Consider the following 16,812-nt stretch of genomic DNA (forward strand, 5'->3'; position numbering starts at 1 on the left):
ACAAAACAAGTTGCGACCAAGTTTAGTTTATTTTTGCTTATTCAACCAATGTCGAGTATTTCCTTTAGAACCATATAGCAATGCTACATACGGCTCACCAAAATGTTCACCAAGCTTAAGACCGTTATAGAAAATAAATAGATGAAAAGAAAGTCATGTTTCTTATAAGAAAGGTGGTGATATCTTCTTGAAGGTTCCACAACAATTAGAAAGTCTAAAAATTGGACCCACATCTACATTATCTCGAAGATGGACCATTTGAAATACTCAAGAAAATAAAGAATTGGTCTATAAATGAACTCTTCCACCATATTCTTAGGTCTATGTAGTATTTCATGTAAGTTGTTTACAACAATTATGTCAAGCTGGCAATATTGTTACTCAAGATATCTTGGTTTATTTCATTAAATTTCCAAGTTAATTGCACGAACCTAAACAAATCATGGATTCCCAAGAGGTATGGACACAACATCACATTCGTCATCAAGTGGAAAGACAAACCTCATGAAGAGGCCACTTGAAAGAACATTGTTGTTCTTAAGAAGAAATTTCTCACCTTTGTTTTTGAGAACAAAAACTTTGCTCTAGGAGGGGAGTAAAGTTGAAGATATGGATCCTTCAAAACACGGCTCCAAGTTGATGGCACCAACGGAGGCCTATTTGGTATAGATAGGGGGTTGGAAAGGGAGGAATGCCAGGTTGTTTGTCCCTCATTCTCTATATCTTAGCCATGGCCGATGAATGTACTTGATGTAAAAGTTGACTGTGTAGAAGAAAAACTACACAAAACCAACCTATGCTATGTAGCACAAACCACAAACTACAAAGTACCTCTTAGAAAGGAATCTACGATGTTCGAAGACTTGCACAAAAGGACGAAATGGCCTACACAATACTACCAAATTTTGATGAAGATTATGGAGCTCTGCAAACACTCACCAAAAATGATTTCAACCTCAGAAAGCAAGCTAGGAAGGTGTCAGGCTGCTGTCTAAGATGCCGAAGCTCATTATGATACCAATTGTTAGAAACAATGCTACAAGAATGCACATGAACATGGAGAAGATGAAGGCAGAGCTTAAGAGTGCACACCATAGAAAGTAGTATTATTGAGTGTACCAATCCAAAGATAATGCTTACTCAAAATAATGAATGTATATACAAGAGGAAAAAAAACCTCCTAGTGAGGAAAAAAAGTGCATGATAGGATCCTATGTGTGTTCACACACTACTACCATAATATGGTAGCAAAACTCTTGAATTTTTTTCCATAAAATTATTGAAAATCCTAAACAAAACCTTGAATGGCCATCTTTTCTTCTTAAGATTTGATGTTTTTGGTTTATTATGTAATAATATTCAAACTTACATATTAAAAAAGAAAAGGCCTAATCATCCCTTATCATTTTTTATTTCTATGGGTGAAAGACTCTCAAGAATCTACTCCACCAATGAACATTCAATTTCAACGATTTGAAATTTATGCACAATTAATTAATTTCATATTCACATTACAACATATCTCATGTTCCTTTATTGTGATCGTCTCTCAAGTTTAAATACATAACATGATTGTAGAGAATATATGATGTATTGAAGCACATGATTATAGTCATACTACTATTATGCACATGCATTATTGAACTTGATACCCTTTGAAGCCATGAATTGCACTAGGGAACTTCAAATTTTGAAGGCATCTCTTAAAGCGCTATGATAATAGAATACGCCTCAAAGGGACACAACCGTCGAGCCTTATAATGTTGCATACACCTTTCTTCTAATGCATAAAAAGGGTGTGATCAAAGACATTCAAACACAAACAATGGCATAAGAGAAGCAAACACAAAACTCATGTACATAAGCATACAAACTAGTCCAAGCCTAACTCGATGCTAAAAGAAAGACTGCCAACTTGTAATATTCATATGGCTTAAGGATACTTTTCTAGCTCTTGCTAACCACACAAAGAACCCAAAAAACCATACAAATTTAGCAAAAGAATCATTAGTCATTGGTATAATCAGGATAAGCAAGCACAAATGTGGCAAAGATGGCATTGAAAAGGTATATTGGTTTGTCCAACACAAGTGCAAAACACAACATTGCATGGTATAGGGAATAGTAGATAAAACAGACATACTTTTTGGTAATATACTAATGAATCCCTAACAAAGGCCTAAATATCAACAATAAGCATTCACAAAATAAGCTTAATTTGAGAGCAAACAAGGCAATTGTGAAAAATAGAGGGACTATCGTGGTGCAACATAATGGAGATTGCCTTGCACATTTGCAAGGCATAGAATGCCTCTGTGACATACTTGTCCAACAAACATGCTCATATGCCTATACCAAGAAACCCAATAAATGCAATTGTTTTGTTTGTTTTTGTAAGATAGTTGACCAAAAAAAACATCATGCTGTGAAACCCCCATTCCAACAATGCCAACCCTTCACCGCAAACAACCTATGGATTGCTAACCCGATCGTGTGACCAACATGATAAGCCCTTATTACACGCATCCCCAAGGCTAAGTAGGAATCCTAAGATTACGTATAGCTCACTCTCGACTATCTAAGTATTTCAAACAGACGAATTGTTGAGCTACATCATGAAGAACCATCGCTTCAATTGGCACTCCCTCCAAAGAGAGGTGCACAACAAAGTTCTTGAAATGTCAACCTCAACCCTTGCATGGTGAAAGCGCATCACCATAAGAAGACTTATCTTCAGCATGCAACCCTCACATGTCCCCAAAGTACCAAGACACTTTCCATGTACCATGAGTATGGATCTAAAGCCACATCTTTAACTTCAAGACAAAGGTTTGGTGCAATTTCCACCCTCTCGTTGCAAATCATAACAATCTTGATTGAATATCTATGTATTATTTCACAATAGAATCAAGCTCATGAAAGAAGTGTGTTGTTTTTTCAAACTAGGAGGGATATACATTGTACGCACAAGATACTTTCACATTGCTGAGTTGAAAACGGGGGTTTTGAGTCTTCAAAGAGTTGGTCTAACGGTCAGGCTTTGGCCTTTCAACGTACGGATTGAGATCAAATCTCCCATCAGGTGACCTCTAGAGGGACACCTTGTGCTCATCTCGTGTTCACGTTGCTAGGGCTCTTGCCCTTGGACACTCGAGTACATCCTCCTTCTTGGGTGGTTCACCCAAGGAGGAGGTTCCTAGCTGGTTGCTACGAGTTCTCTCCGTCGTTCCCAACACGTAGTGCATCAATTAGGTGGCCATGGTGATGTCTACATGTGGCTCTTGCCCAATGCTACGCGGCCCTTGCCGACCATGATGCATCAATTAGGTGGCCATGGTAATGTCTACACTTGGCCCTTGCCCAATGCTACGCGGCCCTTGCCCGACCATGTTTCATGGCTAATATTTGGAAGGGATAAGCACCTCCCCATGTGGGCCATTTGGTGCATCGAAAAAAAAAAAACGTGGGTTTGAGGTTTGAAAAACAAGTCCTTAGCAAAAGACCCAAAAATCGTGACAAACAAGTTCTAAAGAAAACACCTCAAAATGGGCAATCCAATGAAGCCATGGAGGTACAACTTGATGGGCATATCATCCTATCTAACGGCTGGTTCTTCACCTTCATATACACTGAGATCAATTTCTCTTGAGCCCTTGTCGAAAGCAAAGCAGGGATTCTTCATTGACACTTCCCTCTCACGCGGAGACCTGCTATGTCAGTAAACCTTGCCATTGGTAGAAATGTCTGTGTCAGTAAAGGCGTCATTGCTGTTATCTCTGGACATTATGTGCTCTTTTGCTATAGGCTCACCCTAGCAACACCTGTGGCCGCTTCCACCGGGGCGGCCAGAGGCCATCTTATTGGGAGACTGTTGCAGGCAATGTGAAAGCTTAGAGCTGCACAACACAGAAGCAAAATGGAAAAAGGGCAGGAAGAGAAAGAAAGGGGGGGGACGCTTACGTTCACCGAAATATTATTGGAAAGGTTGGGACGACGCTCACCTGCCACATAACAGCGAAACAGAAGCAGATGCTGATGAGTGAGACGCTTGCAGAAAGGGAAGACAGCAGACAGCTTAGAGAGCGTTACCGGCAGAGGAGGAAGGGGCCGTTGAACGAGCGAACAGCAGCAGGGCCATCGTCAACACTCCCACTAAGAAGCTTAATAAGCTACGCAACCTCATTCTTTATTCAGAAACTCTCCTTCTTGCTTTGCTTTTCTTGTAGCCACTACCTACGCTCACACTGCACAGCAACTTTCCCTCACCGGCTGAGGGTAAAACACGAGCTCTCATGCCCTATGTGGCTTCAGAGCTCCTACGTGCCCCCCCCCCCCCCCCCCCCCCCCCCCCCGACCTCTTTCTCCTTTCCTACGTGGCCACGCGCCTTTTCCAACCCCCCTCCTGCATCGCCGTCACTTCCTATCATTAAAAAAGCAAAACTCCCCGTCTCCCCTGCCTCCTCGCCTTTTTCACTCTCTCTCTCTCTCCCTCACCCGTCCCCCTACCTCCAGCCTGTTGCAGCTCCACCCCCGCCACCCGGCCATTCAAGGTGTGTGTGTGTGTGTGAGAGAGAGAGAGAGAGAGAGAGAGAGAGAGCGAGAGAGAGAGAGGGCTAAGGGGTGGGGCATTGTGAAGGACATACAAATCCGTAAATGCACACATAGGCATCTGCACTTTCATAGAGGGTGAGGATAGCCTTAAATCACCCCTCCTGAGGGCCGCTGATGGAAGCTCTATTTCGACGAGCTCATAATCCTCGTAGGAAGGAATTTAGGGCAGTCGGAATTTAGTATCCAAGCGGGCTTAAATGAGCATTTTCAATTTGATTCATTCATGAAGTTTTTGTGCAGATGGGGACCGACATATCGGGAAATATACCCATGGTTGTGCTCTCTAGTTCTGATGGCAAAGGTGAAACCATGTTAGCTCCACAAAGGATTTCACAGCGGCGACGAAGACGAAGAAGACAGCGAAGCCGAGTTCCTTCCGGCACGACGGTATCGGTGATATCTTCTGATTCTAATGAAGAAGGTACAGATGTAGACATCTCGGTTGTTGTACAAGGCTTTGCTACTCTCAATATTGGAGAAAAGGGAGCTGGAGAAAAGCACCTTGTGAATGTGGAGGTGCAAACAGAGATCTCCATACCACCAAAAGTGTTTGTGGAACCAAGCATGGTAGATAGGGTGCTAAGTAGGACTTGTGGTGTTCCAAAAAATCAAGCAAAGCAACAGGAAATTCATGTGGCTTATTTTCCTCCACTAAATCAACCAATTATAAGCAAGGAAGACACCACATTGTTGTTGAACAAGACTGCCTCGAAGAAGAAGGTGAGCTATGGCCAGACTTTTGAAGAAGATGTCGGTACAAGTGCTGCCCAGAAGAACATCTCTCGCACACAAACAATGATCTTTGGCCAACCCTGTAAAGCTACTAGCCCTACACGTCCCTCCGCATGCATTCACTTGGAGGGGAGTGTGAAGCTCATGTGTGAAAAACTTGGCCTAATGCATGAAGTGGAGCCTCTTCCCCTCCCAAATGATACCCCTTCAAGTGTAGCCCCTTTTCCTTCATGTGAGCCTCATTGCCCTCCTTCCCACAACACACGGTCTAAGGCAAAAAAGAAAGACAGCAAAAAAGGTGTATGAGGAGGATCTTTCAGCTTTACCTAGTGCCATGTAATGGTTTTTGGTTTTATTCATTTTGGGTTGCTCTCCAAAATCGTAACTTTTGGCATAAATATGTAATATCGTCCCCAAAATTGTAACTTTTCGCATCAATATTTCATCTCCTCCATTTGTAATATCTATCTTGTCCTAGTTCTTGTGTTGTCATTTGTTTTTTCTTTTGAGACAAGACAAATTGCTGCTTAGTGTGATAATTTTCTATTTGAAGTTTCTCACAACTCTCAAAAGCTGGCCACTTTTAATTTTTATTATGCATTTTTCTTTACTTGCTATGGTGGAAATGCAGATGTGTTTGGAGGGAACTTTTTCATATTTAAGGTGAATATTTTCAGCATGTTGCTCTTGAAGTCCCACTTTATGGTCAAAGTTTTGGAGAGTTTGGTGGATGTTTGCGGAGGGCTCTGAATGCAATAGGCATGGACATCGGGAGTAAGTCGACACAAGTGGAGGTCCATTTTAGGTTTTCTAAAGCTGATCGTTTAACTGCCATGGCTCATGGAGCTCGAGAAAATGCCATGCACAGATGTATGGAGCATCCTTGAGTACCAAGTGATTGCATGATGTGGAGTTTTTAAGTCTACACTCCTCTTCCAGTCTTTGACTTCCACTCATTGACTCACCTAAAGCCGTGCACTAGGGACATAAAACACCATGGAAAAACACACCACCATCATAGCTGCCACAAACCACAACACTTCCAGATGCAGTGACCTATGCATCCATCTCACAATGACTAGACCTATTGACAAGGGAAGCAAAGATTTGAAAGAAACAATCCTACTCTCTCTCTCTCTCTCTCTCTCTCTCTCTCTCTCTCTCTCTCTCACACACACACACACACACACACACACACACGCGCGCGCACATTCTCTTGAAATAAAGAAATGGAAACTGTTGATATGTTCTCATCAATTGAGAAATAATAAACACATTTTTCCCAAAAGCTGCTACAACTTATTTAAGCTAACAAAGTGCACACCAAAACTTTTCAGAAGCTCTATGTTCCCAAATAACTGATCTTTTATATATTGCATAGGATTTTACCATATACGAAAAGTGATCATGTCTTCAAAAGCTCTCTTTACAAAATGGTATTTAAAACATATACCACCGAGTAATACTATGATAAAAAAGGATAAAGAGGCATAAGAGAACAACAAAATGGTAGGATTATGGGTTATCTTCTTCTTCTTGATCTTCACATAAGTCATCCTTTGCTTGTCTATCAGCTATGCCTTGGAGTGTCACTCTCTTCCTTCTAGGAAGTAGGGGAAATGACTCCAAATCCACTTGGCTATCACTCTTTTTTGGTGCATTCTTTCGCTTCTTGTGATTCCCCTTCTCAATGAAAGGCCTTGCACGGACCAAGGATGTCCCAAACCCATCCTCTATATGCGTCAATCCCTCTGATGGATTGGGGATCATAGAGGAGTGACATGCTTTGTACGCTTGAAGGGATGCTAGCATCTGAAATGAAGACCGCTTGACATGTTGTAGTAACAAAAGATCCTCACCTACATGTGAAGCCATGCACAAAATTACATCTTTAAGGTGTAAACATTAACAAAACAAAGTAATAAGGAGAAAACCTGCTCCATAATGCTTTGCATATACCTGCAAGTTGCAAGGATTTCACGATTGCATTTTGTATCTCAAGAAGTAAGACATTTGAGGTGGGGTTTGGCCCTTTCACTGTGGATCCATGATTTTCATCTTCTCTTTGATCCTCAAAGCTATGAATTAGAGTGTGTACCTCTTCAAGAGCGGAGATAGGTATATCATCAAGGTCATCCCTGTGGACCATCGTGCATGGATGATCTAAGAAGACAAAACCACAATTAGTAAGGATGATCCTAGGTGTTGTTTTGCATCATGCAAAAGTAAAAGAAGTAGCCCACAAATTAAGCAAATACTTACTATCATTCACTGCTATAGTATACATGTGTAAACCCGTTTGTACAATGGTTTTGATGTCAAACCCTGCCAAGATCATCACCTTTACTTGGTGTTTGCACATATTCCCTCGTAATGCCCAATCACACTCGCAAGTGGCCCACTCAGTGTCAGCATTACGAACGGTGTAGGAATGGAGCTGCTTTGACATGCTAAAAACCCTTGCATGTCGAGGGTCATTAGCATAGAAGCCCACATTTTCATCGGGGATGTCTAGAGCTCTAGCCACCGAGTTCTTCACGATATCCATGATCTTGAAGTTTTGCTTGAATCCTGACTCTTTGAGCATATCTTGATACCAATAATAGGGATGGCATCGACTCACCAACCCCTTAATCAACCAATCAATGCGTCGGCCATGAATGGTACGACGACCGCATAAAAATCTAGCCTTCAACAATGCATGGTAAGATTCTATGCTGCCGTTTGTATCTTGATTGGCGAGCTACATTGTCCTAGATGCTCTAATCCACATACCTAGATGCATTATCATCCGGGATGAATCATTAAAGGGGTACAAAACAGAAAATTCAGCAAGCAAAGCTTAGAAAGAAACATCATTGTAGAATAACATATACCAATGCAAGGCAACCATTGGTGCTTGAAGTAGTTGATAAATTTCTCTTCAGCTTCGTACTTGAGGAAGAACTCATTAAGCAAATTGTGTGCTTCATCTTCTCTTTCATAGGAGCTTGTTCCTTGCTTACCACGCATATGCATAATCATCCCTAGATGTTTAAACATGTCGGCACGTACCACTGGGTTTGCTACTTTTTTGACAAGATTTTTCAGCCATGCCCTCCTCACATGCCAAATACATAGAAGTATGGGCAACCCAAAGACTTCCCTATAGCACAACTATGAATGTAATCAAAGACACATGAAAACATGGCTGAAATGAGTATATATGAAGAGATATCATGTCACACTCACCGCAATGATTGAATCTCAGCTTCGGCATCGTCCACCATCCAAGCATTTGGTTCCCAACCTTTTCTATGATCAAGAACTCGATTCCTCAATGCAGTAAGCCAACAAGAGATATTGACACGTGTGCTAGAGGAGGTAATACTCCATGCAACTGGCACACCATTGCGGAAGGCATCAAAAGCCAATACGGTGTAAAGATGGAACTACAAAGTTGTAGACCACATGAAAACTTAGTGTAAATATACAATAGCAAGTAGAAGACTTGTAAAAAACCTATCCCTAAATTTAAAACCATACCTTGTACTTGTTAGTTCCAAAGGTGGCATCCATGGCAAGCAAGTTATCATGGCCGTACTTGCTCATTATGTCCAGCTGCCATTTTGTTTGAATTCCAAGAGTAAAGGGTTTGTCTTCACTAGAACTCATGGGTTGGTAGAAATAAACATGCGCTTGGTTATCCATCACCCAATTGTGAACGCTAGTTGCATCATCAGCGCTTGTGCGAAATGTAATGTCCTCCATCTTGCAAGAGATGTTCAAGACATCTCGCATTGTGAGAAACAAATCTCTACTTGTGTGTAGGCTGCCACCCATCATATTTCTCTCTGCCGTCTCTATGTGATGCGCAAACACTTGTTGTGGGGTGAAGCCCTTGAGGAGCATGTCTAAGATCCAATCCTTCATTTGTTGCGATAAGCATGGTGCAAATTGTAGCCTCTTCTCGGATCCGTGATAGTTTTTACCATGGCAAATATTGTCATCTACATCAACATGATTCCATTGGATAAAGTTTATCCTTGCAACATTAGGGTATAGATAGAGTTGGGGAACCACAAAATGGCATTGACATCCTGATTTGTTTTTGCCTTCTTGACCTCTTCTTTTTGGGTTAGGTTTAGGAGCTTCACCGCGATAGTCGTCGGGTCCAAAAGCACACCAATATCCAATTTGTGCAAGGTGTGATTCGATAGTTGGCCTACTTAATGCATTTGGTTGCTTCACCTTTTTCCAATGTATATTGAAATGTGTCGGCGCATCCTCCTTTGCACATTCCCCAATGAGAAAGTCGTCGATTCGGCTCCAAGGAACATAAGCTACTTGAAGGGCACTATACTTTGAATGGGAATCATGCAAGATATCCCAATGCAAATTGCAAGCATCAAAAGGACCTTTCATGGGATTTTGAACATGGATACGACGAGCAAGCACTTGATTACATGCCATGTCGGAAGGGGGTGAGGATAAAATCCAAGATCGTTGCGACGATGATACAAATGCTTGTACAATTTTTATCAGCTTTTTGTTTCTGTCCAGCAAATTGTTGAAGGTGATAGAAAAGGAAGGGGAATGGCTATGGGCAATACTCAATTTTTCACCCCGTGCCAGAGGCCTAGCTAGTGGTCAATTTTCTGAGAGTCCATTCTTTGCTACAATAAAAAATCGCTAGCATTGGCAGAACAAGGCCAATAGCTCAAGTCTTGCTACATTGCATTGCTCGGGATGGCGGCGTCGATCTTGCCGCATCTCTGCCCAGATACATCAAGAGCGAGGCGTTGTGAGCAGTGAATACCTCGAACACTGCTTGGAGGCTGGAGGTGCCCTTGATTTAGCCTCCTCTACATTGGCCCTATGTGGGATGGTCGAATTAGCCGCAACATCAATCAACAAATGCCGCACAGGCAGCCAGCTGAAAAGGAGGGGTTATCAAGGGAATCGTGGAGGTTATTGTCATGCTGTGGGGGGAGAGGCAGCAGCGAGCTAAAGAATTGCGGATTAAAGCAGAGCCGCATCTGCGTGGATGTATCAATGTGTATGATGGCAGATGCCGTAGTCCTTGTCGAATGGGAAATGGGTGCCTTTTCTTGTATTCAGAAAATGCAGCAATCACTTGTATGCAGAGGATGAAGTGGTGAGCCATCTACTTTGTAATGCGAAACATTTCTGAGGAGAGGCATGGTAGGCATTGCTGCTTTTGGAGCATGATGATACACTAAATCGGCGAAACACTGCTCAATAGGGGGTGATGGGAGGATTTTGACGGGCCTTTTCCTGTATTCAGAAAATGCAGCAACGAGCCTGCATGCTAACTGAGGAGACAGGGGGCGGGGTTTTAGTGAAGGGCCCGCAGGGTGTGTGTGTGTGTGTGTGTGTGTGTGTGTGTGAGAGAGAGAGAGAGAGAGAGAGAGAGAGAGAGAGAGAGAGAGAGAGAGAGAGAGAAGGGTGGGGCAGGTGAGATCGCATCTCCAAAGACGTGGGGGGCTGCCGCTGTGCGAGAGGTTTATGGCGAGCGTGAAAGGCGAGGGTTGGAAAAGGCGCGCGGCCACGTAGGAAGGGAGAAAGGGGTCGGGGCGGCCACGTAGGAGGTCTGAAGCCACGTAGGGCATGAGAGCTCGGGTTTTATCCTCAGCCTCACCTTGGTCACCCATGCTTACAGAGTCCAATTTCCAACAGAGACAGACGGGCAGGGCTCAACTCCCAACAAAGATAATCATAAATTTATAAACCATCTGGCATCCACCCTTCCAACTTCAATATTTTACCTTCTTAAATAGGGCACCCACATCCTCAGTAGACAGGGTAAGGGGGCCAAATGACCCCCTCTTCTATCTAAGACAGACAAGGGCTTCTATGCTATATATAATGGAGCTTAAAATTTTCAAAGCCAAATGTGTCGTGTGTATTGTCTCAGTGAGAGAGATAGAGAGAGAGGGTGCATGCACCGACGATTGCACAACACAGGTGCGTGTCTAGAGAGAGAGAGAGAGAGAGAGAGAGAGAGAGAGAGAATGTGTATATATATACATACATACATACATACATATATATATACATATATATATATATATATATATATATATATATATACATATATATATATATATATATATATATATATATATATATATATATATATATATATATATATATATATATATATATATGAGCGTGTAATGGAATTGGACTATGAACATTGAGAATAGCAGAATTTAGAGAAATGTAGTGAGTATTTTTATGAGAATATTTTGAGAAAATAGAGAGAGAACTTGATTAGAGGTAGCAACATAACCATTATACTTAATTAGCTTGGCATGAACAATACTTTGCAAGAGAGAGAATTAGTGAACTTGACAATTCATGGGTCCGAGGCTCAATCGGTCTCCTACCAGAATCGGATGTACCAGCATTAAATGAAGAATTTTGTCTTCGTCTATTTGGTTTTTGTCTATTGTCTAGTGTCTTTTATCTTCTGTCTATTTTGGTCAAGTGTCAATATATGGTTCTGATCTAAGAACGGATATCAAATTTAATCTCTCTCTCTCTTTATTTCCCGAGTTGTCCTTCGTCGGACAACTACCATATATTGAACTTGCCTTCGTTCTCAACTGCTTATAATTTTGTCTCTAAACATCCTTCAATTTGGCTGGATTTTTTTGGATACTCGGACGATAAAAGGACTCTCTCTCTCTCTCTCTCTCTCTCTCTCTCTCTCTCGTCCCTAGCTTGTAGGCTCTCCCCCCCTCTTTGTAGGGCCCATGTTAGAATGACCGTGGACTCTCTCTCTCTCTTGCGCATCCCTAGCTTGTATAAGGCTCGCCCCCCCTCTTTGTATGGCCCAGGTTTGACTTGGACTTGGCCACTTCAAGCACAGGGTCAGTTTACCATGAACCTTAGCTATCAAGCATGTCAAGCACCATAATTATTAACACCTAAAACATGAGCCTAGCTTAACCTAAGGTCCTAGGTCTAAGGACTTTTAACACTTACCTTTGGAGGTCTTTAATGAAGCTAACCCTAAGGTATTTCAAGCTCCATTAGCTAGCATTGCTCTTTGATAGACCATCTCCCATTTGGACCCATTGACTTTGGTCTCGTGGTGAGATAGATCCATAAGCACATATCTAGATTCTAACTCTTGTTCCCATTTCTTCTCCCACATTAAATGATCAGTTCAATATGAGAAATCATTTGGGTTAGTTAGATATTAGATTTTATGACATTACCTCTCTCTTGAAATCATAGTCGTCCTCGACTATGAGGTAGAGAAGATAGAGTCTTAGTCATTAGTCGGAGTTTATTAGCGGGTAGAGGATCCTTTTTTACCCTATGACATCATTCCAGAATGGATGACTAATCCATTTGGTGCTTGGGAGACTTAGCTACCGCAAGCATATTTGCTCTTGAGCCCATATCATATTTCCAAAGTAGAGTGACATATTCTACTTGGTGTTTGAGAGAAGTCGTCATCACAAACAAGATTCTAAGCATGCATACTATTTAAATCTGTGCACAATAAAAAGAGAACTAGTCTTATAAGACAAAAACATTTTTTTTTTATAAAAGTATTTACATTTGCTTACTCTAATGTAGCATTGTAAGCATTGACAAAGTTCATACTATCCTTAACCTATGTTCCTTGCATCCATCTAGCATCTTCAAAAGGATAATTTTTGAACTCAATAAGATACCGTCGGATAATCTTACCATGTCTTAGTACCTTGTTTTCATGTCGAAGAATCGATTCATGCTGAAGCACCTCTTCTTGATCTTCGATCTTGGGCAGGTCCTCAATGATTGGTTCTTGTGGTGTCTCTCCTTTGTAAGGCTTAAGTAGGCTCAAATGCAAAGCATTGTGAATGAGCCACAATGGTTGGGAAACTTGAGTTGATAGGCCATCTCATTGATTGGTTTTAGGATTTGAAAAGGACCATAGTATCTTTTTGCTAGTTTAGCATAATACTTTTGGTGGTCCGTAGGATTTTTGCCCGTAGTTTGCCTCAATCGAGCCTTGGGAAATCTGAGTAGGAACCAATCATTTTCCTTGAAAGCTAAGGTCCTTTTGTGCTTGTTAGCAACAATCTTTTGCCGTTTTGCGAGATGGATATAGCCTCCTTAATCTTTTGGAAAGATTATTGTAGGTCTTGGCTATATTCATCAGTAATGAAGATCTTCCCATGTCCCTTAAGTAGCAAGGGACTTTTAAGTCTTACTTCAATGATTTCGAAAGTTGTCTTCCCTGTTGTAGTATGGACAGTGTTAATGTACGCATACTCTACAAGAGGTAGGTACTTTTCCCATTGTGAACGTAGATCTACTTCGGTATCATAGGTCTTAAGTAGATCTAGAATCGTAAGGTTGACTATTTTACTTTGGCCATCCATTTATGGGTGATAGGCCGAAGAGGAATTGATCCTAGTACTAGATTCTCAAAGAGACCCTTCTAGAAATTACTGGCCATTCGAGGATCTCTATCAGATACTATTGATATTGGCAAGCCATGGTGTTTAAAAATTTGGGATATGAAGAGGGTTTCCGTTTAGTGTGCCTCTTTAAAATCGGGGTCAGTAGCATACATCTATCATAGAAGATAGATAATTGTGAGTTTCTATGGACACCGCATTGGCTCTTGGTCGTCTCTTGATAGTGCATCGGCTACTTGATTGTGCTTGCCAGCAATGTGAGCAATATGAAAATTGAATTGTGAAAGAAAATTTTCCCGCCTCATTTTTTTGTCAGAGAGCTTGGTTTGCGTCATGAAGTACTTAAGACTTTGGTGATCTGTGCGTAGGATGAATGGAGTCCCCAAAAGATAGTGCTTCCATGTGTCGAGGGCATGTAAGACAGCTATTAGCTCCTTCTCGTAGATGCCCAATACTCGCTCGTCGGAATTGAGTCTTTGACTCTCATATGCTATGGCATGCCCTTCTTGAAGCAAAACTGCTCCAAGGCAATCTCCACAAGCATCACATTGGACCTCAAAAGGTTTCGAGAGATCTGGTAGTGTAAGCACGGGTTGAGAGGTAAGCTTTTCTTTAAGCTTGTCAAAAGCATTTTGCTCCTTAGCAGTCCATATGTGCTTAACATTTTTCTTTGTCAAGTCATGTAATGGTCCTGCTATTTGGGAGAATTTAGCTCTAAAGCGTCTATAGTATACACATATACCAATAAATCTTCATAGCTCATGTAGATTCCTTTGATTAGGCCATCTTTTTATTACCTCAAGCTTGGCTGGATCCATACAGATACCAGCTTGAGAGATAATATGACCTTAGTATTGAATTTCTTGGAGGTAAATTCACTCTTCTTTTGGTTAATGAAAATTTTATTCTCCCTCATAGCTTGAAAAACTACCTAGAGGTGTTGCTTTTGCTCCTCCAAATATTTGGAGTAGATGATAATGTGATCGAAGAACACTCCAGTGAACTTGAGGTAAAGATTTTCTCCACTAAACGGTTGGATGTGGCTGGAGCATCTATCAAACCAAAAGGCATGACAAGATATTCATAAAGACCAAACGTTGTACAGAATGCGGTCTTTACGATATCTTCATTCACTATCCTTATTTGATGATAGCCACTTTTAAGGTCAATCTAGGTCGAACCTTGTAGCTTATCAAACAAATCTTCTACCCACGGTATGGGAAATCTGTTTTTGATAGTGATATGATTTAGTGCTCGATAGTCCACACACATGTGGTATGTGCCATCTTTCTTTTTCACTTAAAGTACTAGTGAAAAAAAGGGAGAGGAGCTAGGCCTCACCATCCCCTTGTCGACCAGCTCGTGCACTTGCCTCATAATCTCTTCTTGTTAAGCTTGAGAAACTCTATAAGGAGGTTTATTAGGTGGTGAGCTCCCAGGTAGAAGCTCTATCTTATGGTCATCATCCCCACGTTTTGGAGGTAACTCCGTAGGGATGTCATCGATAAATACATCTTGGAATCTATTTAGAAAATCAGACAAGTCTAATTCTTCTTGATTCCTACCACTTTGTTTTGTTGAAACATTAGCATCATTTAAAGACTCTCTGACAAAAATCATGTACGAGAAAATCAACCTTTTCATTGACTTATAAAAAGTAGGTGAATTTACAAGTGGTATAGTACGACCAAACTCATTAGCATCTACATGCATGATCTTTTCCCTATAGGTGAAGTAGATTCTCCTTTCAGGGAACTTCATGTTGGCAGCCATGCCGTTGAACCATGGTGCCCCTAGGATGACATCCTCATGTTGGAGAGGGGAAATAAAAAATTCTTCTTTGTCGATGTAGCTTTGGACATGAAGCCTCAACTTCCCAATCAAGGGAGTAACGGAGGCTTGTTGTCCCTTGAAAGCTCCATTAGCAGTTATAGTATCTCCCATCTTAAAATCTTGTATGCCCAGCTTTGTGGCCAACTCCGTTGATATGAAGTTGTGAGTAGAGCCAGGATAAAAAAAGGACGAAGGAATCATGCCCCCTCACCTTTCCCCAAGCACAGGAAAGGGATGACCCTTTGCAATGAGCATCTCTTTTGGAGCTTCGATCGTGGAAGCTCTAGGAGTTTCATTGATGACATTTCTTTGGGGCATGAACGATAGCCATGTCCTTGCTCCCCACACTTAAGGCATTTATGATCTTTGCGAAAAGGCTCTAGCTCTTCAAGAAAGAATTTCTTTTTGCCTTTATGACTCCTTCTCCTTGGTCTTGTTGTTGTTGTTGTTGTTGTTGTCATAAGGTGAGAATGTATGAAAATAAGTGTGTGAGAGGGTGTATACCCCTCAAGCAAGGCCCTAGCTTCTCATGTTCCACCCCTCTTCCTAGCTCATCATGAGATTTGATTGGAATCCCTAAAGCTTGGCCAATCACATGCCTTGTACATTTCAAGCAACATGGGTAGGCTTTGGACAAGTGTCCTCCTTACCCCTTTGAGAGAGAGGGCTTGATAATATCTAGATAATTGCTTAATTAAATTAAAATCTCATTGGACCCCTCTTTAGCCTAGCCAATAGGATTCAAGCACTCCATGTGGCTAAGCATAGGGAGAGCCTGACATGTATCCATGTGCCCCTTGAGGAAGGGTGTGTCCTTTGGGTGAGTGGGAGGTTAAGTCAAAGCTTCCCCTAGCTTTGGGGCTTGCCCCCTCCTTTGTAGGGTCTCTTTTTGACTCAAGCCCCTCAAACACCTTACCCCCCATGCGTGGGAAGCTTCTCAAGCACCTTACTTATCAAGCATGGAATTAGAATGAGCATGGGGTCTCTCTCTCTCTCTCCTCCCCCTAGCTTGTAGGCTCACCCCCCCCTCTTTGTAGGGCCCAGGTTTGACTTGGACTTGGCCACTTCAAGCACAAAGGCTGCTTACCCTGAACCTTAGCTATCGAGCATGTCAAGCACCTTAGTTATTAACACCTAAAACATGAGCTTAGCTTAACCTAAGGTCCTAGGTCTAAGGGCTTTTAACACTAACCTTTGGATGTCTTTAATG

The 16,812-nt window shown here is 41.7% G+C and overlaps 3 protein-coding genes and 1 long non-coding RNA gene across 5 annotated transcripts; 1 reads left to right on the plus strand and 3 right to left on the minus strand.

The window, feature by feature from the left end:
- Positions 1-3,510: 3,510 nt before the first annotated feature.
- Positions 3,511-4,325, minus strand: LOC147434377 (uncharacterized). 2 transcript variants are annotated; one of them, XR_015185242.1, is made up of 4 exons: positions 4,090-4,325; positions 3,961-4,001; positions 3,811-3,868; positions 3,511-3,724 (listed from the first exon to the last, which is right to left on the minus strand). It is a non-coding gene; the product is annotated as an uncharacterized LOC147434377 (long non-coding RNA). The 2 variants fall into 2 exon arrangements; XR_015185241.1 differs by having other exon boundaries at positions 3,511-3,868.
- Positions 4,326-4,376: 51 nt separating this feature from the next.
- Positions 4,377-5,786, plus strand: LOC147434378 (uncharacterized). Its single transcript, XM_086489926.1, has 2 exons — positions 4,377-4,550; positions 4,852-5,786. Exon 2 carries the CDS (start codon positions 4,852-4,854, stop codon positions 5,647-5,649), a length of 798 nt encoding a protein of 265 aa, XP_086346052.1. The 5' UTR covers positions 4,377-4,550; the 3' UTR covers positions 5,650-5,786.
- A 1,072-nt stretch (positions 5,787-6,858) lies between these two features.
- On the minus strand, positions 6,859-7,945 carry LOC147434379 (uncharacterized). The gene is made up of 3 exons (XM_086489928.1): positions 7,606-7,945; positions 7,303-7,506; positions 6,859-7,202 (listed from the first exon to the last, which is right to left on the minus strand). Exons 1-3 carry the CDS (start codon positions 7,928-7,930, stop codon positions 6,859-6,861), a joined length of 873 nt encoding a protein of 290 aa, XP_086346054.1. The 5' UTR covers positions 7,931-7,945.
- Positions 7,946-8,130: 185 nt separating this feature from the next.
- Positions 8,131-9,795, minus strand: LOC147434380 (uncharacterized). The gene is made up of 3 exons (XM_086489622.1): positions 8,869-9,795; positions 8,575-8,774; positions 8,131-8,488 (listed from the first exon to the last, which is right to left on the minus strand). The coding sequence occupies exons 1-3, from the start codon at positions 9,793-9,795 to the stop codon at positions 8,131-8,133; spliced, it is 1,485 nt and encodes a 494-aa protein (XP_086345748.1).
- Between the last annotated feature and the right edge of the window lie 7,017 nt (positions 9,796-16,812).

Source organism: Adiantum capillus-veneris, chromosome 19 (genome assembly GCF_014529385.1).
Source record: "Adiantum capillus-veneris isolate H3 chromosome 19, ASM1452938v2, whole genome shotgun sequence".
Taxonomy (NCBI): domain Eukaryota; kingdom Viridiplantae; phylum Streptophyta; class Polypodiopsida; order Polypodiales; family Pteridaceae; genus Adiantum; species Adiantum capillus-veneris.

Bases quoted from the DNA above. Each gene is read 5' to 3' on its own strand.
- LOC147434379 (XM_086489928.1), bottom strand. From the start codon at position 7,930: ATGCTCAAAGAGTCAGGATTCAAGCAAAACTTCAAGATCATGGATATC. The intron at 7,507-7,605 runs GTAAGTATTTGC...TTGTCTTCTTAG, and splicing joins TACTATAGCAGTGAATGATA to ATCATCCATGCACGATGGTC. The intron at 7,203-7,302 runs GTATATGCAAAG...CTTCACATGTAG, and splicing joins GAAATCCTTGCAACTTGCAG to GTGAGGATCTTTTGTTACTA.
- LOC147434380 (XM_086489622.1), bottom strand. From the start codon at position 9,795: ATGGCATGTAATCAAGTGCTTGCTCGTCGTATCCATGTTCAAAATCCC. The intron at 8,775-8,868 runs GTATGGTTTTAA...ACAACTTTGTAG, and splicing joins TTGGAACTAACAAGTACAAG to TTCCATCTTTACACCGTATT. The intron at 8,489-8,574 runs GTGAGTGTGACA...GTTGTGCTATAG, and splicing joins GCTGAGATTCAATCATTGCG to GGAAGTCTTTGGGTTGCCCA.
- LOC147434378 (XM_086489926.1), top strand. From the start codon at position 4,852: ATGGGGACCGACATATCGGGAAATATACCCATGGTTGTGCTCTCTAGT.